Raw genomic sequence first — 26,071 nt, 5'->3', positions numbered from 1 at the left:
ATTTAAACCTCTCTCCCCAACCGAGGGCAGACAGGCCCGACCTGTCCGAGCACGGGAGGTTCAGAACCATAAACTACAAACATCTGCGTCCAGCGAACGGCGATGTCTTGTAAGGGGAGAATGGTTTTTATGGTCCTGCTTGTTGGACCGTTTGAGGTAAAAAAGGAGCGTTTCGTTTGTTTGTGTGTGTAGGTGCGGTAGGCTCGTTTCTACGCTCCCCAAATCAGCACACAAATGTTTGTGTGTACTTGGGAGAAAGAAAGTGTGGCTCAACACAATCCAATCACGAAGCACGAAGGACGGTCAAAGGAAAATCGAAAGAAAATCACATCAGAACAGAAGGATGCTTCTTTGCCTCGGCTACTTTACGCAGCGCATCAGAGGGAAAACCGGGCAAAAGGAAATGGTTGTTTGTGTACGGTAAAAGCATAATCCGTATGGCTTTCGCCCGGTGTACGTGAATGTAGGCGTGAAATTAGTTTGTATTCGTTTAAGGTCCTTGCAATCCGGTTGCAATCGTTACTGTTGAAGGTTAATTAAGCGTAATTGATGCAGATGTTCAGTGTGTGTGTGGTTTGATGTTTGATGGTATGAAGCCTGAAGTTCCCTTAATCGATGCAGCAAGGTGCCGACGAGATGGATGGCAGAGATAGTGCATTGATTCTACGCGGATCCACAAAACCAGACCAAGAACCTTTGGTAGTAACATCAGGAGTTTGGTAGGAGGCTATCGATGGCATGCAAATTACGTACAGCAGAACGATAGAAACGATGCACACTATCGTCGATCTAAATTGCAGCTACATGCCGGAAGTAACTGCATGCCGCAAGGAACGTGACTTGCAGCGGATAGTAGCTATAATATAATTTTCCAATCGCTGTATGTACAAAGAAGTGTTTCGAACTGAAATTTCCATCAACACATTCCATTAAAGCAGGGAGACGATAAACGCCACTGAAACTATCGCGTGGGTCATCTCACCCTCGGGAGCAATGCTCCGAAGGGAATGCTTTTCAACTTGTTTGAAGGCAAAACTTTGCACCATCGGAAAACCACAAAACGACCAAACGCAAACGAAACCCTTTCATGTCCTGTTGTCGCATTTAAATCGTTTTGTATTGCAAATATTCAACCCCACGTCAACCGCTAAGGGGTTGCCGATGGAGAGCATTGTTCGCGTATGATGCTAAACACGGGGGAGAAGAATTTCAATGCATCACCAGCAAACCAGCGAAGAGTACTGTTTGTGGAGTGAAGATTGCTGGAGCTGTGTTTGGAGTAATCTCTGGAGAGATTGTAGTGGAAAACGTCCCTTCCGGTTACAACATAATTTGCATTTCAAACTCATTTTCTCCATTGGTTGGGTATTTTATTACAGCAGATACTGCCAGTATCTAGTAGTTTAATGAAAATGCTATATTCACTTACCGATTCGTCATTTCGGCTGGGACGGCATGGATTTCCACCTTCGTTTGATGCTGCTGGGGCGGCTGCTGCTGCTGCTGCTGATGCTGGTGCAGTTGCGGTGGTTGTAGCTGTAGTGAAGATTTCTGCTTCGTCGCTTGTTTGTATCGACCTGTGCAAAAATGATTGAAAATACGGGTTTTAAATAACAAAATGATATTACAATAAAATTAAGAAATTGAATCAAAAAATTATAAATAGAAAGATATAACAGCCGTCTTGATTTTCCTTTTTTCCAAATTGTTGCCGAACGGTAGGCTCTTGTCTTGGCTAAATAGATACACTAGCGCCACTGGTGGATTTTTTCAAATGTGTAGCTTATTTGAATAGACTACAGAGGGCGCTTTCACATTCATTTGCTGTTTTATCGTTTTTATCGTTTTACGCCTTGTTGTATGCAATGTGCATAGCACTGTGTACTTCACATTTTACAGTAAAATTCAAAACAACACGAAGAATTCATTTTCGAAGTACGTTGTTATGACAATTATATAAAATTATTTAAAACATTATAAAATGAATTACATGATTTGCATTTTTAAGATAAAGAAATAATACAATAGAAAATTGTAACTCTTATAAAATCTTAAACTAAATCCAGTTTACAAACTATTCAAATTAAAGAAATGAGAAACGTACTACGATAAAATACGTTTTAATACTTACTCAAAGCGAAGAAGAGCGACAGCACCGCCTTTAACCGTCCGCTGCAGATGTCATTCGGGGTGACCGATTCCAAGCCGCCAACTTGATGCAATTTCAGAACCGTGAGGCATGCGTTCACGTTATCGTACTGCGGGGAGGGAAGAGAAAGCGAGAAAAAGAACGAATCGATATTAGAAGCAATCGATTAGTTATGATTTATTTGGGAAAATAAAATCCAATTTTTGAACCCGTACACAATTGCACCAAATGTGTGCGTCGGAGGCCGACGGAGAACATGAATCATCTGTCACGGCACGACTCAACTGTACTGGGTGCATGCTGTCACAGCGATCTGTAACGAATTGGCCATTGACTCATTTGGTGTGCTGCTTGAAAACATGTGGCTTTTAATTGTGCTTCCCTAGAATCTTTTAATGACATGAGCATTGTTACTCGCATTGTGTGTCAAAACGGTGTAATTTGTGGGGATGACGCAAAGCACGGAGCTAATAAAGGGTTTTGCTGGAAGCATGAGTGATGACGTTAGTAGAAATAATAGATTAAAATTGTTTGTTTGTTACGTTGACATTCAGCATGTTTCAATGGCATCGTATACTACCAAGAAATGGTCAGAACAATAACCAAATTGGACGATGAATATGATAAATATGATACTTGTCCCTTTTCTTGAACATTACCACGACATCAATGTATTACTGAACCAATTCATCGTAAATAAAGTCATCCAGCACCGCTCCAATGACTCAATGTAGTACTGCAGTCGATGATGGAGTTGTAATTATAAAATATCTCATCGCAATTAAGGCAAGGCTGATTGACATCTAACGGGCAGTGTTAGTTCGGCATAAGAAACGGAAAGAGTACGGAATTCCCTCACCGTTGTTCAATCAAGCTGATGAAGATTGCAGTGACAACTGTTGCAAACACACTTCATTCTTCATACGCAAGCAAAAGAGAAAATCCATCATTCTCACACACCGTCCCAACGCCATCGCTTCTTCCAACGCTACTCGCATTACAGCGCAAACGGGAGAGTGCACCAGATGCGCGTTGCAAGAAAGGACAAGTACAAAATCGAACAAGTTGCTGACAACACGCATCCATCCGTGTCGTGGTGCGTGGTTTTTTCTGTCGCCACTTCTTTGCCACACACACTTTTTCATGGGACAATGGGAACCAGAAAGCGGAAGACAGCAGTCACCATGAAGTCATGAAGGCGGAGTGTGCGAGCTACAACACTAATAATCGTTCCAGTACGGATCACGCGTGAAGGTGGTAATAGCAAATGCAAAAATGACACACTCGGTACTTGGCATTCTTTGCTGTGCGGTATATACATCATCTTGTGAGTGAGCTTGATTTAATGACGATCATTGTTGGAGCAGCACTCGATCTGGTGTACTTGCGAACACACACACTGCTGGAGAGATCTACCACGGAAGAGTGGCGAGAGTGTATGCATCGGAATTGCGGACTTAATTCATTAAAGCATGCCATGAATTTCACGCCTCGGTTAGCGCGAGATGGAAATCTAGATTGGGGCGGGGTGAGTGTTTTGTTTTGATACAATTTTGATTACACTTAATTTTCACCGGCGCGATGCGCAGTGCGATGAGATCTTCATTACGTTAAGAGTTGGCGCTGATGGATCCGTTGGCTTATCAGAAAATGGGGAAATTTGAGGAGAGCCTTTTTTTGGAGCTAAATTTGAATGTCTAGAGGACGAATGGACGTGTTTTGTGTCGTGGGCTTGGAAATGTACGAAAGGTGGTTCCGGTTCGTTGGTTAGGAACTACAGTGAACAGTGACACCAATGTCACACGGGCAGTAGATTATTCAATGAACTTATTTCAGCACACAAATGAGTTGTGATTAGCATTATATCATTATTCAAAGTCATTTCAAGGTCAGGTTCATGGTAAATTTTAGGTTTCACATCAGTCAGAAGTTGACATTTTTTGGGTTTAAACGCGAAGTTGATATGCAGACATCACCTTTTGTCAAATATGTTATAAGCATTTAAGCCTCATGCCTGATTGAAACATGAATTTTGATGTAGATGTATTCAAATCATTTCGAATCTTTGCTCTAGTTCTTAGAAGGTACTGTTACTTCTCAATGGATATAATTCCAAAATTTCAATCCACAAAAACCCTATGATTATTGTGTACCTCTAACTGGCAGTTTGTCCGCGTCTAAGAGGCAACTTCAAGGGAGCAACAAAAAATCGGAAACGGATGATGGATTTGTATACGCCAGAGAGCAGAATCGGTGGCGTGTCTGGTGCTCATTCCGTTTAGCGCAGCAATGCAAAACCACCCCCGCGCGAAAGATCGCAGAAGCAAACCATCAAAACCGCACCAACTATTCCATCGATTTTGCTTATGAATCCAATCTGCAGTACGCCGTTTCTGCCAGGGGACAGGTGAGAACCCAATTTCGCCCTCCTAAATACACCTTTTCCGGTCAACCGACAGCCGGCTAAAGGGACGTGTGGTGTAATGGTATACCTTGATTCTAAGCTCCCACATCGATGGTATGCTCCATAATGGCATCTTTTTGCCATTCTTTGGTTCCGTCTACCTGCAAAGTAAATAATGCCAACAAAAAATACCTTTTTTTGGGTGGAATTTTGTTTTTGGTTGCCCCGAAATTCACCTCCAAAAAATGGTATGCCATTGGCCGATGATTGCGCTCATAAAAACGAAAGCACTGCCGGGGAAAAATTGCGAGCGCACGCAGAGATGTGTTTGGGCGCCACCGTTCGCCAAATTAAATGCCCGCAATACCTATGAGATGGCATTTGGCACATACTTTTCGATGTCGTTCGGTGGTGGTGCACGTTTTATGTACGCATAGCGTGACACAGATTTGCAAAAAATGAAAAAAACCCCTCCAAAACGGTTTCTAGTGAGAAGTATTGCCGTTACTATGCGTTAAGAAGGTTTTTATTAGCTTCCTTTGTGCAAATAGTTTAATGAGCACTGGCATGCACAAACATATTGCCAGCGTATTGACGTAATAAAGTATGAAGTTTATGGTGAAACCTCATTGAATCCAACAAGGAAATAATTTGATTAACAAATCAAATGAATTTATTACAAACGCAGGTAAAAATGGGATGCCACCGATCGCTTACCCCGAAAGCAAGCTTTGATGAATGGTTACGAATTAGCAAAAGCCAACCATCACGAGGTGATTGATTTCAAACCGACCGAGCCGACCCTTTTTTTCCTCACCTCCATCAAATGGAGAAGGGTAGCAAGGGGTGAAAAAACAGCCACAGATTGCTTGTTAAATAACATCAAACATGAGTTCCTTTTTTTGATTGGCAAAAGGCAGAAAGATCCATCATGCCCCATCACGGTATGCAATAATAATCAAGCAGACAAAAACTATCCATTTCTTCCATGGGTACAGATTTTCTGGGAGCAATATCCTCTTGAGAATAGAATAAGGAAGGAAAAAAGACAGCAATATAGACACTTATTTGTAGTAGAAGCCCCCATTTTACTCCCAAGCTAAAAAGACGCTCATCGTAGTGACGAAGGCCCTTCCTTCGAGTCGATCGTCCATTAATCTTCCCGCGAACTGCGCTTAGAGACTTGGCTCATGAATGAATCGCCCCGCCGCGCACAGGGAAGGTTCCTGAGTGTGGCTTGAGTGACAAATTACCACCATCGAGAACCAAACAAACAAACATGCTTTTGGGGTCTCGCCAGACTCGTGTTTGAATGATTCGGGCGCTAGCTGGAGAGAAGCAAGCGGACGATACTTCAGAATACTGCATCATCCCGCCCGCAGTTGTCTAGACACGGGGACTCTCGCCCGTACCCGAAGAAAGCTTTCGCGAAGGGGTCGGGTCGGGGGTGGGTGGTATCACGCAAACTGGAGCATGTTTTTGGGGCGCGTTTTTCCATAATCGGGCTCGTTTTGTTTGCACACCACGAAGCTGATGGTGGCGAGAGATCGCGATCAAGCCCTTATAAGGATGCTTTGGTGCTGTACGGTACTTGGCATTCCTTTCAGTCCAGTTTGGTGGGGAGGGTTTTCTTGTGTAAAGGTAGGGCGACAATTGTTAGATATTGCTGTTCAAAGCAGTTGTACAATTCTTGTTCTGTTTTACATGGATTAGAAAGGATGTAAAAACAAATAGTTAAATATTCATAATCTCTTAAGATGTTGGCTGTTGTTGGATGATGTTGCTTTCACTACACCGTATGACATATGATCTGGCAAGTCTTTCCTTGTAAGACATCATGCTCTTATAAGGGGAGCAGAATCTATTTTTAGTTCACCCTACTAGCCACGATACACCGCTCACTCCCGTCAGGCATTCTGGGCAGACAACTGCAGCCGCGTTGCTGGTTCCTAAAATGGACCTTTTGGACACGAACCACGTGTCGAACGATGGTCATTCACGAACCATAACCAGAGCGCTGCCTCCCGCTGCAAGAACAACGGCCAAGAATGTTAAACCGGCCCAAGGGAGAGCAACGAGACAGTGTCCCGAATAAGGGAAACAACACTTTCCGAGAAGCGCTATCACATTCGCGATCCCAGCCGCATCCAGGCGACCTTCTACAAATGGGACGAAACCAATGCTCCAACAAGGGCGCGTGTGATATAAGATGTCACTGACCGGTTCGGATGACGGTGCAGGAACCGGTGGCGGGTTTTTGCCGACACGATGTAAAAGGGATTCCGATCCGACACGACCGGGGGCGTGTGTATCGGGCGGATGGAATGGTGAGTCACGGCGAACAAAACAACAACGACCATCGGGTCATATACCGCCACCACGCCGCCACAAATCAAAATAAGATGAAACATTCCGGCAGAATGTGCACCACACACCGCAGGTTCAACCCAAACTCTGGCACTATTAAGCGCTCATGAGCAACTCCCCATTGCAACAGATCGGCATGGTTGGGTCCGGTTTGCAGAAATTAGAATTACAAATGCGTACACCTCGTCGCTCCGGCCCATGCGGAAAGGAATTGCATCGCTGCTGGAGCTCTGAATTCGTTTCAGAAGAGAAGAGAAAGAGAGAGAGAGCAAGAGAGAGCTTTTTGGAATTGACAACTCACGATTGTTGGGGGAAAAGATGCCGCAGCTCTCAGGTTATACCACTCGAGTAATTCAAGAAAAAAAGACCCAAGAAAGGACACACGGACTACGTCGTGGGAATCCTTTTTGGTGGGTATCAGCAAGGGCCCAGAAAAGATCACAGGTAACAACATCCCACCCCGCCCCAGCATTTGACGTGACGATGTGCGAACAAACCGGAACGCCAATCAATCTCAGTTATGCGTTCGTAAAAGCCGCCCATCAGCATTCTTGTGCTGGGGGGGTTCTTTTGATGATAATTAGATCTGAGGTGACTACATCCTCAGCAACACCGTAAGCAACCGACCTGCGCGGCATCAGCCCACAAAGAGTGATCTTGAAGTCACGTTCTGAAAGCGTTGAAGCCTCTCGGTTTCGATTCCCAAGCGGCGGCGTGGAAGTAAATTACCAAAGCTAGGTTAAGGTTCGGTGGTGATACGCATTTGGGTAATTCATGATGTAAGGTGTCACACCAACATAGACATCACAAATACGCAACAGTAATTCTGCTCTGGGACATCCGGTATGGTTCTTACAGACAGGAGAATCCTCACAGGCACTTTCCGTCGCTACATTAATTCTTCCACGGCAAAGCGAATTTAGGCCAGAACACATCCTTCCCATTTGCAGACAGGCTGGAATGTATGGGTGTTAATTCAAATTCGCTGGCGGATGGTGCGAGCGCTCGCGCCGTCGTGGTGCGACACAACTTCCGCACGAAAGCATCATTTGATGAGGTCACGCTCGGGCGACGTGACCTGCACCACCATCGCCGAGAATTGACACAGATCTGAGGATTACTTTGTTGCTAGTGAGGCACCAACAGCACGAACCAGTGGGGAGGAAGCGTGTTTGATTAAATCATTTTGTTTAACCAACTTCCCCACAAATGAGACAGATTGTTATCGGTGTTGGCGGAAATATAAGTTTGCGACTGCTGCGGTGAGAAGGGAAAGATTCGTATCGTTTGAACGAATGTTCAATAATTGGGTTCCTACTGATTCGACCGAAACATCCCACAAATGAAGACGTTAATTAAGCTCTGAAGGAAACATAGCCAGATAAGGCAAAGCGCGGTACACACCCTTTGGAGAGGTTTTGATGGCTTAATTTGCCTTCAAGTTTCGCCGGAACACTGTTTCACCTTCGTTGAACAATATTTCAGCACGGATTTACCCACCCTTAAGGAGCAACCTTTGTGCGACATTTCGGTTATGGTTATGGCGAATAATGATGCAGGGATTGAATTACAGCCTCCAAGGTGCGAACTCCAAGGCAACAAAACCCCAAACCCTGTACGTGCGCTTTTGTCCGATACGTATCGGACCAAGAGTCTCAGACAACCCGATTTCTGCTTGAACTTGGTAGTGAAATCACCACCAATCACCGCCGAAACAGGCTCTGAGGCTTGATCAGTTTGCGATAGCGATCTTCGATCGGGTAAGCATACCCTTCGGAATCGCTTGTTAATTTTGTTGGAGGTGTGTGAGCTTCAAAGGTTGATTGAATGGTTTAGCTGTCTCGCTCGGGAGACGTGAAATGTGGGTCACCCGGTCATTGATCACGGGCCAGCGAGTCCGCGCGCGCCCGATTAAAGAACCATTAGAAATGACCGTGGCCTTTGGTAGCGGAGCGGATGGGATGGGCGAGTTGACAGAATAATTATACTTAACTTAGGGGCCCTCGTACCCTTTACCGAAATTTACTACCGTCCGATAATAACGGGCGCGTGGACTTTAGCGGACTAGTTAGCGGAACTCCAATATCGCAGAACCTTGGAGTGAGGTTTTTTTGAGGGGAATTTTATCGTCAAACGCGAATAAACACATTTTTGTAGCGTCCCAAATTTATAGCCACCTAACCACTTAGAAGGCAGCAGTAGTGGTAAGAGGTATATGGACTGTTAGTTTAGTAGCGCTAATCACCACTTCTCCAGACATTTACCAAAATCCCGCCCTTGTGCAAAAGGTCTCCAAATGGCGCCGTCCAGCTACCCCGTTTGCTAATTGAAAGGCTACTCATTGGTTCGGCTTAACGAGCCAACGTCCCAAGAAGGAAGTGAGCGTCTTTGTAGCACGCGTTCATTTTTTTTTCTTCCTCCTCTTATTTAATACATTATAATTTATAGCCAATCGTTTGAGGACCTGAAATAGGTAAAGTTCCAGACGGGAACTGCGGGAAATAAAAAAGAAAAGCAACTTTCCTTCACCTTTTGCTCGTGGTCCTGAGGTTCATCAGCAGGAAGCAAAGTTTTCCTGTGCCCGAAACCCAATCCGAGCTGCGTTCGAAAGGGTCTCCTCTTGCGCAACGAGCATAAGGTACGCTAGGAAAAAGTTGTGCGCGGTAATTAAATAAAAGCAATTTGCATAATATTAGTTTTGCTTCGAGTCGTTCTGTTTGCTGGCGTTAAGGCGAGCTTCAATGAGCAAAAGAAATTTGATGTTTATTCAATGAAAACAGTTTGTTTGAAGGTAGAGCTCCCTCGAGGTACGTAAGGTACGACCCGACGACGACAAGTTTGATGGAAGCCAATATTTTACGATTCACAAAAGCCACTATTGCCCTGGTTCCGATGGTAGTTTGCTAAAGTTTTCCTTCCTTCCCGTGTTTCCCTGTCACACAATGTCACGTAGATCAGGCTAGAGCTCCCATTCCTCCTGTAGATCCCAAGTAGACCACCCGAAACGAAAGTGCGGTAGGGCGAACAACATTGTACAACAAGTTTGTTAGCCAGAAACTTATTTGCTGGGCCGGAGTGGAGTTCGATTGGATTTGATTGGGTTGTGTAGCTCCAGCGCAGGAGCAGCAGCAGCAACAATAACAACAGTCACGTAAATTGTACTGATGACCCGTTCCTGAGGGACACGACCTTCACCCGGGCGGGTGAGGTCACCGTTGGGTGCAGAGTTGATTTGATCAAGCAGAATAGTACACGCGCCTACGACCGTTTCTGGCAATGAACCTCTCCCGAACCACTCCAGAAGTCGACAAAAGACACACGAAGAACAAAACGGTAGCCAGGCGAAAGTGCATTAATTGAATGGAACGAACGTTGATTGAGCGTGATCCAAGCGATCGTTCCCAAAAAAGAAAAAAAAATGGGCAGAAGCTGCAGCAACGGTGCGACCAAATGAAGTATGGCTTTATTAAGCACTTTAATTGAGAAACGGCCCTCGGGCTGTGAGGACATCGGCGCTGTGTGACTGTCCCCAATTCTCCAATTCCTCAGCAAAGCTCTATTCAGCTGACAATCATCCTCACTCGCTGGTGATAACCTTTTTTGGGGCCGATCTTAACGAAAATATCTTATTATTTCTTAAGCTTCGGGGCCACGTCCACCACGCTCTTTTTGGGTAATTTCTGAATTCGTGATGCCTCTGTGACTTTGCAGAAATCAAAAGTGTGAGTGTGTGTCCCGTTGGGTTGCTTAACGGTACCTCACACGGGCAGCAAATTAAAAACCGCGTCCAGCGACACCTTCTCCCTGTTGCCTATAGCCTTCACAAGGCATCTCTCCTTCTTTATGTCCACCAGAGGTATATGAGTAACAACAACAACGGAGCTTCTGGTAGATATGGGCACACTGATTGCACCGAAACCAAAACCATCGCCCTTTTCATACCAAATACTCTCTCTCTCCCTCTCTCCCTCTCTTTGCCGCTCTGAAGCTTTGTGACTTCATCTTGCGACCAGCAGAAGGGAGGGGGAGCGCCCTGTTGTATCCTGAAAATGGGTCACGGTTGCTATAATTGCGCACACGTCGACGGCACATCGCAAGTGTGTGTCCTTCCCGCTGGCAGGCGCTATATGCGCGCGCAGCCCCCTCGGTGTGAGTGACGGACTGGTTTCTCGAGCCGGCTCAATGCGCCGAATCCCTTTTAAGGAAATATCTTTTTTGCATGCCTCCGCTAGTTCCCCCCTCCTTCAGTGAAGGCTTTGACTTTGGGCGCCGGCCGTTCAAGGGAGAAAGGGTCGCCGCACAACGGTGAGGTGGCGGCCGGTGATATTGGCGTTGCGAGAACACCACAAGGTGACGAAAAGTCCTCTGCCACCGTCCTCCAGCAGCAGCAGCAGCAGCATCAGCCATCTGGAGAGGGGGTGTTTTCTACTCTTCCAAGCGGTATGTTAATGAAGCTCTCCTGCAGTCCGTTAAGATTGGAACTCGGGAGGAGGAACAACCCTTGCAGTAAATAAACAAAATACGTAAATTATCCAGCCGCCTCCTCCAAAGCGAAGTCATCCAAGTGCGCGCTCAGCAATCCGTTGGATTAAGCCGACTCACCACACGCACACGCAGAGTGGCTGGCGGAGAAGAAGGTCAACCGGGTGATAATTCGCAGCAACCGGTACGCTACTGGCGGGCGTTTTAACGCCACCGTTGTTCCACACATACACACACTCAGACACACTGTCCACTTCGCGATAATGAGGCAAAGGCGCGACAATTAAAAACGCTTTTCGGGTGCGCGCGAGATACGCACCAAGCCATACCCGCCTGCCCGTGGCCCAGGGGACCGCTTAATCGTTCGCGAGTAGTGATTTCTGATGTGCTGCGCGGAAGGAATGCGTGGTTTTTGTTTTTGTTTTTAACTGCCGTGTGAGTGGGTCCTGCGCTGAAAGACGCAGTTCTACACCGGGGCAACCTGGGAGATAATGACAGAAGATCGGTAATTATGTACAGTCGTAATTTTTACTGGCACGAATGGGAAAGGCAAAATTACCTGACGAAAGGCAAATTTTACGACGCCTTCGGGACAACAAATTTGTTCCAGAGAAAATGGGTAAGTAATGCCGCTGCACAGGAAATAGTAGTAATTAAAGCTTCTTTTTATTTTGCTACCTCAAGAGAGAAATGGACTGTAAACACATTGTAGTTTTTGTACCACTTTTTTAATAATTTTATATTGATTTTTTAAATATATTTTTAAATCAGTCTTGCACCAGTAAGCTTCAAGTTTGTCTCCTCAATTATAAAAGGTATTTTCCAGTGCATCGGCCGGGAATCGAACCCGGGCCGCCCGCGTGGCAGGCGAGCATTCTACCACTGAACCACCGATGCGCGCTGAAGAGTGCAGTAGTAAAACTCGTTTGTAGCTGTGCGATAAAAATAAACCATGCCGCATCTAAGCTCCACTCTGCGATGAGAAAGCATCTCTACCATCTTTTTATAGAGCTCCCGAAACGATCGCTTCCTTTCACAACAAGGTTTATTGTACTGCTGTTCACCTGTGGCATCGATCCTAAAAGAGTTTGTCTTCCCTTTTTATCGTTTTGATTGTTTATATCGCATCCAACTGACTCGTGCCCGCTAATTTCAAACTCATAAAGAATTCGAAAGAGCGAGTGTTAACGAGCTTACGACCTTATCGAAATGCGTTCTTATCACTTCTCCCCTGCTGCAACTAATGAACGCTTCGAACTGCTTCAAAACATGCATTAAACCTTCTTCAAGATATCCCAAGCATTCTTCCCCTTGTTGTCGCGACACAAAAAAAGAACCATTTAAATTATACACGGTGATTAATGCAAACTTTCCAACATCGATTTCGACCCATTTTGGAGTGGGCAGACGGGTAGCAGAGGGTAGAAGAAAAATGGTAAAGAAATGTTCGCGTCCTCGATATTCGTCGTCGTCTCCCCCCATTGCCAGAGCTCGATTTAATGCATGCTAATTGGCGTGTTTAACGTCGCCATCGATTACCGATTACGGTCGAAATGATGCGCTTGTGCTCGAGGCACTCAAGTAGTTTGTTTTGTTTTCCTGCCCCAAAACAACGACCTGCGTTTTTTTTATTCTTGCTGCTTCTTCTCGACGCGTATAATTAATTTCCCAACTCTCGGGAAGGAAGAATTTGTGATACCAAACGACGCTGTTTGGTTGTGGTGTACCCGGTGGTGGGGAGCTTATCAGGTGAAATTCGATGCTCAACAGGCGAGGATATCGAACCAACTCCCTTGCTTTTCAAGCGGTGAGGTGGATTGATATCTTTTAATAGCGCTATGCGGAAAAGAGGACAAAATAACACAGCTTGGGATTTTGATGTTTTTGTCTTTGTTGTAGGATTTAATGCTTTGATCGATTGATTGGTCTACGATTTACCCGCCAATCTGTGCCGCTGTCCGTAGGCGGTTAATCCCATTCTGTCAAAGGATGCCGGGCCCGGTGTCAATCACAGTCACGTGGGTACAACTGTCACACACACGAAAGCTACGATTTCGCACAATGACATAAGCCGACTGGCAAACAGGTGAAGACGTGTTCTTCATATCAGCACCGGCACTATCAACGCCGAGCGAAAGTATTTAAAAGGATTTACGAACCGAGCAATTATAGACCGTTTAGGCCTGTTTGTGAGCTCGTTAATAAGCTCATTTGTCAGGACGTTTATTGACCACTACCAGAACGCGGTTGCTGCGCGGTGTGAGAGTTTATCAAATTTACGATCGAATAAAATATAAATACAACATCAATTGCCACCACCCACACGGACGACGGCAGAAGTGTGAGCGTTTTACGAGCACCCGTTACCGGAACAACTTTCGGCAATATAAACTCGGGAAGTTGTAGCTTTTAGGCCCGAATATCAACCCCGACGGGAATCAGTTTTCGCTTCGATTTATACTCAATTTAAAATGGCTTTTATTGGAAACGCGAGTAAGAAAAAAAACAACTCGCTTCGTGATGGTTCGATCTGCGGTAGGATTCATTCATGTTTGTCTTTTTTTCTCTCCCCACTCTCAATGGGTTACCTTTATGGAGGCAGATAAAAGTATACCAATAAGGGAACAATTGCACAACATTGTGGCCTCAGAGAAGATCCCGCGCCTGTGTACAGGAAGTTATCCAAATAAACTTTGTATTCAGTGTTTTTTCTCTCCCCTTTTCTGCTTGTCGTTCTGCTCTCACCCACGTAAATGCCACAATTTTCTGCGCCGGCAAGGAACTACAAAGAAAGTCTTTTAGCGCAGCTCGATTACGGATATTGTAGCTGCAAAAGCGCGATCTCATTCCGTGTCTCTTTTTTTTTTGCTTGCTCTATGTACGTTAATTGTACAACATAAATGCCGCCCGTTGTGTGTGTGTGTGTCGAGAATGCCCGATAGAGCCTGTTCGATCACAAATTGCATTAGCACAACAAGCGGCTGCTGTACCCACCCCTAATACGGAAACCACACCGCGCGGGGATCTATGTGTGGTCCACACTATCGCATCGCTTACACATCGCCCCTCCGTGTGTCCGTTCACCCGCGGGAGTGTATCGAATTGCCTATCGCACTCCAGTGGCGCTTTTTGGGAAACACGCGTTTTTACCATTTATCTTAACCAATTTACAATGACTCCCGGGGACCCCATACTCGGGTGTGTGTGTCGGTTTTTGGACGCGATATCCCGCCGTGCGTCCCTCAATTGTCGCAAAACTACACGCTTGCCACAGCGCTCTGTTTTTTGTTTGTATCGCAGTTAAACGGATCACGTTTTTGGTGGACATGTTGGTGGCAAAGCGATATCGCGCGGTTACAGTTTCCAGCAGGCCCGTTATCGACGGCGACCCGCCGAAAGGTGTACATGGTTTATTTTGAAAGCCATTTTGCTCGCCTCGGTTTCACGCAGCAACCGTGGCGGATCGCGCTTTGTGGACCACGTTTAGGGGTGGTCTCGTTTTATCCAAATTGCTCTAAAACTCCCCTTGTCGCCCAGAAAGAAGTCCTCCGCAGACCGCAGATATTATTGGCTTGCTGATATATCGGTGCATTGTTGCGGGATCCTTTCATTTCCCGGCTGCTTCCTTTCCCATTTCATCACAGCATTCATCTTCAGCTCTTCAGAAGGTGGTAAAACATTGCTGACAAAGTGTGAAACGGTGATAACCAGCGTGACCGTCCGGACGACAGAACAAGCGTTGAAAGGAGTCTCGCGGGACCAACCAACACAGCAAACGTCTTCATTGTGGGGAGAAGAGGCAGATGAGATGAACGAAGGGGAAGGTGGGAAGTTTGTGTACAGGAAGGTGGATGAAAAATTTGCATTTGTCTCGGTTAATAGAATGGAGCATAAGAGCATTTGTTTGCTGTGGTGATGGGGCCGGTGATGTTGCCGCCGTTAAAACGCGAGTCTCTGGTGCTTTATGGTTGATGATGTGGCGCGCGTAAAATGCACGGCTGATGTATGTGTCCGTTGTTGTGCTGTGCTGTGCAAAACGGGTGGTAACATTCAATAGCATCATCGGACGGGTATTAATGGTTCACCGCGGTGCGGTGAAGGACGATATAAAACATTATATGGCAAAGAAAGAAAAAAAGGTCGTTACATTTGTTGATGCGATGTGGGTTTTGTTTAAGGTTATGACAGCCCGGGGTGAGATAGCGGATGATATGTGAGTGTGTGTGTGTATGAATTGTTAGTTTTGAGTGGTTTATGAAAAGAGTTTGAGCTATCTCCTTTGGCGTGGTCATGGAGAGAGTGCATCAGTTGATATCACAACATTTGAAATAAATATTGCAAAGCTTCGAATGATATTGATAGTGAATACAAACCATCAACACAGAATAAAAGCCATTGGCATGAGAATGAGTCAGGTGAAATCACAAAATAAAAGATTCTTGATTTGAAACGATCAGTACATACTAAAAGCTAATGAAAAAATAGGGATACTATTAATATCACAATTCATTAGTTAAAAATTACAAAACATTTTAAAATAGTACTGAAATCTCCTATAAAAACTTGAACTGATGACATCAAAATTTGTGAACTTGGTCCAACGACGAACATATAATACAGGCAGTTTACTAGAAAGCATTTCAGTTGATATCACAAATTTCACTAAATATGGCTAAGATTCTTATTTGAATATGTCTACAAAGCCTCGTGACTTCACCACACTCTATGTGATACACTCCAACACGATCCAATGCTAAGCATCCAATCCACTCACGCCGCTATCACGATTTCAATAGTATCGACAGTGGTCCGGAAATATATTTTACTACCGTCGCACCCGAAGAATGTCGTTCCAGAATAATAATCTCTCTCTCATGCGCTATGCATAAACTCCACCGTGGTAGCACGAAAAGCTCGAAAAGCTCGGCCAAAACACACAAACACACTAGAAGATGCAGTATAAATTTATGTCCGTACCGTGTGTGCATCATAAGCAGCGGGCACATGCAAAGTCCGCCAGGATCACGACCGCAACGAGGCGGCAAAAATTTCGCGAATGTTGATTTGCAAACGGTGAATAAATATTTCCCTTTACCCCCGGGGGCACACCAATGCCTGGACACTCCACACCAACCAACCCAAAATTTGCAAAAGAAGGCTAGAAGCGGCAGCCCGTAAGGCGGCATAATAGCAATAGACAAATCAAACCGCGCTCGCGCACTGTTTCTGCATTCTATTCATTCTTCTACCCGCCGTGCCGACAGACAAAACTTCGAATCGGCTGGAGGTCAAAGAAGAACGAAAGAACTCCCGCCAACAGCTAGGCCACCGGGCGTTGGTTCCGAAATGCCCGCCGAAACGGTTTCCCGCGTCTCACGAAAGGTGAATTTACAATAAGTTATTGCCTATTATTTCTCTTCTCTATGACACTGTCGATAAAGGGCCGGTAAAGAACACACCGAAGCAAACTCTGGAAAGAATTGGAGGATGCATTTTATCCAAGACGTTAGCGTGTGTTTATGTTTTTTTTTCCATTTCACTCTTTATACCAAACAGATCCTAAACAAGCAAAGGTTCCCCGTGTGAGTGCATAGGGAAGCATGTAGAATGCAACGGCAAGCCAGAGCGAGATGATAATAAACCCCCCACGAGATGAGCCGTAATCCGTGGAAAGCGAACGAGGTGAGATAGCCGAGAGAGTTCGAGAGGTCGCTATGGATATGCTGGATATGCTATTCCTCTTCCTTTGCTTTTCTTTTTTCGATAAACATAACAAGCACACTCAGCAGCATTATGGGTTTACAACGGAGCGGTCTACAACATTGTTCGAGCGGGGTTCGAAACAAAACATTTGGTCTCGCGATCGTAGGACGCTAGCTCGCTCGCTCGCTGAGGCTGGTTATGATTCATCCGCGGGAAGAGGTTTCAGCTCTTGGGATAGTCCCTTGTTTAATTCGACCATGAAAAACGGTGCAAAAGGGGGTTTGAACGGTGTAGAGAGAAGTGGGAATCTATAAAAAGGCACTATTCAGCCAACAACAAGAACAGAATCTGGTGGATATAAAATTCCCAAGCAACGTGTCTTATTACTCAGTGGAAAAAGGCCCTAATATTGAGGTTATTCTAAGAGTTTTCATCATTACTTTTTTTTGACATATTCGCCTAACATTATGCAATATGTGCAGTAAATAAGCCCAACATTATGTAATACGCGAAAAAATAATCTGTTTTTAATACCCAATTCATATCTTTATTGCCTTTTTTCCTTTCGAAAAACGTCACCTGGGCTGGAATTGAACCAGAAAAGAAAAAGATCTCACTTCATCCACGGCGATCCAAATGCATCTTCCCTTTGGACCGACAGCACAACCAATAGAGGTAACTTATGTCTTTTTAATGATGTTGAACAATATTCGATTGCCGTTTAATAATGCCATTACCTATTGGGTCTTTTTTTCATCCAACCGTCTCGCCAAGCCACCACAACCACTATAGATGAGTAACGAAGGCTTGCGATGGAATTTATTTGCCTACATTAAACTCCTCGTGGGTGGGTCGTAGCCCGTGGGTCCACTGCTGCTGCTGTGTACGAGGCAAAGACAGAATTCTCACGCAACACTGTCATACGGGTTGGGACGCTGTGCGGCGGCTTGTGCGAAGAAGTCAATACTATTATCATTAACATTTTAAACGAGCGCGTCTCGAGACGAGTGATCGAGTGGGGAGGCATAAACATATGTTGGCGTATAAAGAATGCACAGAAGAAAAAAAAACGTGTGTTTGTGTATAAATAAAGCCCGGGCGTTGTTGGGCGTGTGAGATCGATATCCGTTTCGAACGGAAATTGCTTTTCGATGACCAATAGATCGACTTGAGCGAAAGAAACTGCGTCCGCTGCGTTTGCGACCAACACGAACGGGTGGTCGCGATCAGTGGGAGCTTAGCAGTGGAAGCAGCTTAGAGACTTTGGGGGTTAATAAAAATAAATTGCTTCGTGTTCGATCGATAGCGTATCGTTTTGGGGTGGAGGATGTCACACATTCTTGGAACAACCTAAACCATGCCACCCTGCCACGCTCATTAGTATGACCCGGATGGTTGTCGCACCTCTTCTTATGATAATAAAAAAAAAGATTTTAAATTTTTTTAAAAATTTTCTTCCCAAGAAGGACAAAAGAGGCAACAGCAAATTTACTGTCTGCTTTCTTACTGCGCATCTTCACACCTGAACCTTTGGGTGCTTTATTTGGCACGGCATTTTTGGTACGCAACGAAACAAACGCAGGATAAACGACCACGATCATCGCTTGCTTGGACGCAACGCGCGGTGTGTACACGCGACCCGTAGCAACAATGTGTTGTCGTGTGGTGTGATCGCGGAATGTTGAACGATTCTCCTTTTCTCCTGTTTGCGCCCGTTTTGTTGGACAAGCAAGAGGGGCCCTTACAAACAAAAATCGTTTGCCGTACCCAAGACAAATGGTTCAACGCGACTTGGTGGTAAGTTTGTCACCGGTCAGACACCAACACAGGTCCACCGAAAATGCCATTCGCCATATTTGGCAGGGCGGAGGAAACAATAGTGTGTACCAGGAGTGTGCCATACGTGGCCGGTAACGGAGGTGTAATTGAAATAATATTCGCTGGCGAGGAGGGTTCGCTAAAAACTCATAAGCAATAATTTAAGTCCCCATTCATTGGCTCATTACGTAGCTGAATGGTACGGGAAGAGGCTACAATATCTGTCCCGGAACCGGCACAGACATAACACGAAACGCAATCAATGTCGTGGCGAGGTCCAAATAAAAAGAAAACTCCCGAATACCGTTCGCTGAATGGATATGCTCACGTTCGGCACGTGATTCGTCGTCCACAGCAAGTCCTACTTTTGATCGTAGATGTTCGATAGGGGATGGCAAATAAATTAGTATCATTATGTTAGATTAATTTTGTATTGTTCGGGGTATATAGCATATCAAGGAGATTGGCAATAATTAAATACAAGTTGTGTTCAACATGCATTATTTGAATCCAATGCTTTAAAATCGTAGCTTGAAGGACTTAAGAGAATTGGACCTACATTAGTTGTTATTTTAAATATTTCAAAATTCCCAAGAAGACCTTCTGCACTAAAGCATTAAGAAGAGCTTGTTAAAGGGCATTGCTTATTGCTATAAAAATCAACGAACAAAATAGATACATTGAGCTTCCTTACACCGCTCGGTAATTGCTTTAGAAACGGTTGTCAACCGAACAAAACACTTCACCCTGTGCACGGATCGGCTGCATTAACAAGTCCCGATTAGATCGTAATCTCGTGCCCATAAGCTTAAGTAGCATTAGATACGATCGTTTCATCCCACGTTTCACAGTAAACGATAAAACGCTACAACAAGCACTGCACCGTCTCATGTACCACCGTGATCGTGAGTGATATATTTTATGCAATCTGTTTTTCACTGCCGACACCACCGAGAAGACCTCCGTTACATTGGACTTCTCTTTCGCTGCATCATTATTTGCTTTCGGAAGCAGCTGGAGACTTCTAATAGCCGCCACAGCGCAAGAGCGACTGAATTGAAATCCGACACGCTTCATGAAGCGTCAATTTAGATCACTCTCGCCTGTACGAAAGAGAACTGCCTGGATCGATCCGATCTCGCGCGGGTGGCTTGCGGGCGGCCAAACCATTAGCGATTATTTCTGCATTATTTCGGTGCAGCCAAAAGGCACCGAGCCAGTGACTGGGCGGGTGAAAGCCACCAGACGACCAAGAGCAGGCACCAAGAGATCACGACCTGCCGGAGTAAGTCAAACAATAATGGACGGAAAGGTAGTTGAGTTGAGGGTACTGTTGCTGCTGCAACACTGCCGCTGGTTGCTCGTAAACTATCTCATGCTGTGACTTGCGTGACCTGCTGTGCATACGGCACACGGACATTGTGTCCGTGTCTCCGACGTGACGCGAACAAAGGTGTGCGAGACGAAAGGCTAAGTCCACAAAGACGAATAGTTCCGCATCCGACACCGCGCAATGAATTCGGGGAGGTAAGAAATTGAAGATACAAATCCCTAGCCCAGGAATTGGCTTTATATAAAGTTGGATGATGCTCTCCAACCAGCAGAGAGCATTCAATTGTTTACTCACACTCTTCTAAGCTCCAACCGTTTGCTGCGTCGATGTCCCAGTTTGTCCGTGTAGTCTTGGAATGGAGCCGTGTTTAGTCACACTAATTACGAACACGATGGGACAGCAATTGTGTAACAATTTCTTCTCCTTCTTCGAGCGCAAACACCACTTCGTCTTAATTGAAACTCGCGATGTGCGATCGCGAATGGAAGATTTCACTGATGATCAATTCCAAGCACTTTGCGTTATTGGAAAGGCTGGCTTTTAATTACTGCACAGTTGACCTCCGCGAAGAGGACGCGAAGCATTAAGAGCTCTCACTAGCTGCACATAAACCATCACGAAATGAAATGAGATATGATGGCTTTATTCAACCTTGTTGTACCAGACACTGTTGCACTCGCACTTACTTCCTGCACCACTCCGAGTTTAACACTCCGTAGGTTTATTGGAACTTCTGCTAACGTTTACAAAACATGCTGGAGATCGACAGGACGACAGGATAGATTGGCAAATGCTTTACCGAGCGCACCAAGATCACTGAACTGATTAAGCCAAATAAACAAATCTTCATTTAACACTCTTATTTTTTGGTTCGCCGTGACGTTCCGATTTGGCGCGGACAACAATCGGTTGATCACGCGATTTGTGCTTTTTTCGGGGGAATACCCGAACGAGGCACATCAGCGCAACGCTGAACATGCGCGAAAAGGCACAAACAACAAACAATTAACTGCAAGGCCATAAATCACTTCTCGGCCTTTTGCGGGTGTTTGCTGTTGCGGTTAAGGCGGACAAAAGCAATACCATGCAACTCGGGCAACCTCCGATGCACTCGCACGCTGTTCTGCAGTCGGGCTCGATCGTCAGCGGCAGACGTTGGCAGAAGATTTGTCAATTTCTGCCAACAGCTCCAAAACGAAACCCTGTGCCAGACCAGATGAGTGCCTCGTGATGGATCTTTGGACGGGTTCTACTTCTTTTCCTTCTTCTTAGTTTCCCGCGTCCTTGCTGGTTACATCTTCTGAAGCGGGCAAAGACAAGAGCGTAATGCACACAGCGTTTCAACAAAACCGGGTCGTGTCTGCAAGCAGCTCCAGCGCGTGGAGTTGGGCTTTCGGACGTCACAGTGACCTTGGCCATTAAATGGACCCACTTATTGCCCTTTTTTGCATACTGCTGTATGCACTGGCGCTTGTGAAACGTTGCCGTAATACTTGAATGTATGTGTGTATGTGTGTGTGTGTGTGTGCAGGGATGGAAAGGGATTTCATTGACGCGAGAAATTGCTCCAACAAACCTAAAACCAAAAGCGCTCTCGGGCACAGATTACCACCGGTTGCAGTTTGTGCAGTTTATTTTATGACCAGTCTGTCTGGCTCTGTGTGTGTCTGAGTAGACGTATTCAGACACATCAGTAGTCGGAAAGAGCGTTTTTTTTTGCACTCGCGTCCGCATTTACCGTGAGAATGTGGTAAAGAAGCGGTAAAACAAGACTTCAAGCTTATGCTTGCTTTTTTACGATCTCAACCACTCGCGACAAGTTCGGCGCACACTAAAGAAAAGCCTGGAAATAACCGGCCGGCAGCTGATTGTAAACGTTGTGCGTTTGTGGATGGAATTCTAATCATTCGCACATTGGCCCGGTGTCATAAAAGCTGATCAAGTTTTTCAAGTTTTATGCGCAAACAATCAAGCAATCGGGTCAGGCCGCGGGCGCACTTCCGTCCAGCAAATGGATCCAGGGCGAGAAGCGAGGGATGCATTAAATTGATGCAACTGCCAATTTTAAGTATAGTTTTTATGATCGTACGACCCTCAAGGTGCGATCCTATGTTGAAAGATATTAAAAACGTGAAATCTTTTGCAAGCGATGTGAGTTAATAGCACAAAATGTAATTAAAAAGGGTCACCAAAAGGATATTTCAAATATCTTTATTCGAAGATCATTTGAATGACTTAATTCTACAATGTCTGAGAGAACTTAACACAAAAGAACGTTTCACCAAAAGTGTATGTCGAAAAGGGAAGAATCTCTACATAAATCATGACGAGCAAATCTTCTCCACATTCCTAGCAATGATGTTATTCCAACACGTTGCTCCAATAGAAATGAAAACATCAAACATTAACGTGTGATACCTCTCTAGCCAGGTCTTACCGTGTGTTAATCTGTGCCAAAAATCTTCCATCCAAAACTACCGTGGCTCGCTAATTAATATTCCAAACCGATCGAGCTGAACATAAATCACACACGTACCCGAAGCCTGTCATAAGAGCTGGCCATTTTTTGGGGTGTTTTTTGTGCATTCAATCCTTAGAGGAATCAATCATACTCATATTTCTCTCTGAAAAAACAGAGATTTGGAATTTAAAATTGTCGCCAAAATCCCAGCCAATACATTATAAACACAGAGCACGCATTTCTTTCTAAAGCGTCCCCAAATCCAAAAGGCATAGCTGCGAAAAACATTGAAAGCAAATGGAATACAAAAAGAAGGATGGAGGTTGACTATTCTAAAACAATAAGGTAAGCAATAATAGTTTTTCTCGAAAAAAAAAAGCAAAACAAAAAATACAACCTAACAGCACACGAGCTCATTAGTACTGATTGTGACCCGTAATAGCGAAAAAAACCTCTAAACCGGCTAAAGCCATAAATCTCCATCAAGATTTGCATAACCGTGAGTTCTGATTACGAAATGACATCGTTGTTAGCGGTTTGTTTTGCGTGGCTGTTTTGTGTTTAGCGAATGCTTTGTACCAACAACTTCCCGAAAGCTGCTGCATTGCGTGAACGAACTTTTTGCAAACTCCGGTCGAAAAACTTGTCGTCGCTGAACGTGCAATGGCAATTAGATAGGCGGAAAGCGATTGGAAAAGAAAACCCCCAGCAATCGACAGCGACATCGATCAACTGCCATCCCGCTGCCCGCCAGCAGCAGCAGGTCGTCTTCCTGTTGCAGCTGTACTATTTGACTGGCAGAGGTTTGGGTAAAAAGACACCAGTAAGGGGCAGCATATAGCGTCACAGCACATAGGCGCACAAGATCACTCTGTCCTGGGGGAGATTTATGGACCTTGGGTTAGGTTCCCGTTGGAGCAGCGGTCGATACATACGCAGCTTCCACCCGCTCCGTTTCCGAGATGAAGACTTGTTTTCACGCCGCAAGAAATTGGGAAAACAAATGGGGGAAAGGAAAAGTGGAGAGCTCGGGTCGCTAGTAGCGGAACACGGCGGGGTTGGGTGATAAATCTTTCGCTTTTTTTTTGTTGTATGGCACCTTCCGTGGAGGTACCGTTTCGGGTGGCGTGGTCAGCGATCAGTGGAACGTGTCATAAATCAGCTGATCTATGATTTGAGAATCGTTTTTCCCTCTAGGAGATGCCGATGTTAACAAGATCTTTTTACGAGAGTTTTTCTTTTTGTTACTGCTCTCTCACTTCTTTAGCCTTGAGGCGATCGAAAAACGTACCAACTCTTCACTTGGGCGATAATTTTGACGACACACTTAGCGGCTATTACGAGCTCGTAAAGCTCTGACGCAGCAACGCACTTTAGACACTTGTAGAAAGAAAAAATCTTCGACACAAAGTGACACGGTAGAACGCAATTGGCCCTAAACGTACCGAACTCTCAGCCGCTAGCACAACAGAACAAGTGAACGTGCACCGTCATAATTAAGATCACATTTGCCCTTGCCCTTGGTCAGGGATCTGACTCTGCCTTGTATGGCTTCCAAACACTATTCCCCTTCAACAAATTCTACACACACACTCACACACCCACAGCAAGCGTGATCGATTTTCCACGTGACGCAACTTGATCACACAAAAGACAATAGAATCACGTGGGTGGGTTTTCCCCCTCGCTTGACGGGCCGGAAGATACCATTATGGTTCACACTTGTCACAATGATCTCGCTCGCCCGTCACTCCCAGACATATGACACCGAAATCTATGATATTAACGTGCGCAGGGGTACACGTGTGCCTTTCGATAAGATCACTTCCACACACCCCGATCACTTACAGTCACAGCGGCAAGCCGGTTCGACGAGCGTCCGCCCGCGATTACAAAACAATGACAACGGAATAGTCGCGTAAAGTTAGTCGCGAACCCGAAAGCGATCTGCGTCTACCTTTCGAGTAGCGCGGTTCAATGAGAACTGACTGCGCTGTCAGCTGGACCCGTGGTATGGTATCGGTTGGATCTCTAGGCAGGGTTTCACTACCCGACGAAAACGTGGATAATGAGAGAGGTGACATTTTTGAGTAGAGTCGGAGAAAAAAATAATTTAAAGTGTTCAAATTCATCATGTTATATACATCTTGAATATTTTCATTTGGCGTTTATATTCAGATTATTGAAGTGTACTCTAAGTTTTCCACTCGGTATTAGTTATGAATGATTTATTTTATTTTATAATTTTTTTTTATAATTTTTGGATCATAATGATTGAACAAATTGATGAAAACCTATATTTTTATACATTTTCTTTTTAAATTTAGGTAAATTATTTTGAGTTCCCTTTTAACCCCGTAATGTCTGAACAATGTCTGAACTATTGCAATATTCATTTTTATCAACATTTAATTCGCAACCACTGATTTGTTTTTACCACCTCAAACTAACAATTCATTTAAATATTTCACAAAAACATAGATCTTCTTTATAAAACTACATAATGTGTTGTTGTTTTCTTGCAAGTTATAAATATTCAACCAAATGACAACCGATATGAAAATTATACTAGATGTATTATGGGACGTATGTGAGCATAGACCAAAGTGAGTTGATATATCAGGTGGGCTTATCCAGTGCAATTTGACGTCTAAAAACGAAAATAGGAAGAAAACCTGGTTTGACAGTTCGATCCATAACAAACTGAAAGCTTTGATATTTTTTTTATGGATTCACTCCTAACCCTAATTTTCACAATTGACTCGATATTTCAGATCAATCGGTGGTCTGTTGAACAGGTCCAATGGATATATGCGCAGGGACTCAGATAAATTCCTCACTTTCAGTATGAAATCATATTTGGTTCGGTTGGTACACTGCTCCTTGCTTGCTGGCAGAAAAGATTTAATAATAGTTGCCTATGTATCAGATTTGGCGAAGGAAATGTTCTTTTTTGGAATCTATAGCCCTCAAATCTTCGTTTTAATCCAAGAACTGGCTGCTATGTAAGTATTTTTGGCTTCTTTTTTTGCTCTACGCCTGAGTAAAACCACATACAATTTCTGCAAGATTTCGTTTAAACTTCAAGGCATACTAGATTTTGTTATGGAACAAACATTCAAATTGTGTGTCGATGTATTGGTGAGAAAGAACACCATAAGCCCACTTGATATATACACTCACTTTGGCATAGACACTCTAACCCTGCATCGGATATGTGGAGAAGAATGGAGAAAAAATTCTCTCGTTATCGATCCAACCAGTGCTCAACGTATGAGAGTTTGAGAAACAAAGATCCAGAGCAAAAAGAGAACAGCATTTCGCTTTTTGTGAGATATTCAGCAACAGGTTGTT

At 44.7% G+C, this 26,071-nt stretch overlaps 1 protein-coding gene and 1 non-coding gene across 9 annotated transcripts in view; both read right to left on the bottom strand.

Moving 5' to 3' along the window:
• LOC120904793 (protein sickie) overlaps positions 1-26,071 on the bottom strand; it is a 347,597-nt gene that overhangs the window by 139,471 nt on the left and 182,055 nt on the right. For all 8 annotated transcript variants that reach the window (XM_040315143.1, XM_040315144.1, XM_040315136.1 and 5 more), the window contains 2 exons: positions 2,132-2,258; positions 1,430-1,577 (listed from right to left, as the gene is read on the bottom strand). In XM_040315143.1, coding sequence (XP_040171077.1) covers positions 1,430-1,577; positions 2,132-2,258 — 275 coding nt within the window. The remainder of the gene's footprint in view (positions 1-1,429; positions 1,578-2,131; positions 2,259-26,071) is intronic.
• Trnag-gcc lies at positions 12,229-12,299 on the bottom strand. The gene has a single exon. It is a non-coding gene; the product is annotated as a tRNA-Gly (tRNA).

The sequence above is a fragment of the Anopheles arabiensis genome, chromosome 3 (genome assembly GCF_016920715.1).
Source record: "Anopheles arabiensis isolate DONGOLA chromosome 3, AaraD3, whole genome shotgun sequence".
Lineage (NCBI taxonomy): Eukaryota > Metazoa > Arthropoda > Insecta > Diptera > Culicidae > Anopheles > Anopheles arabiensis.
The sequence above is the reverse complement of the archived record's forward strand: the minus strand, read 5'-3'. Positions and strand labels throughout refer to the sequence as shown.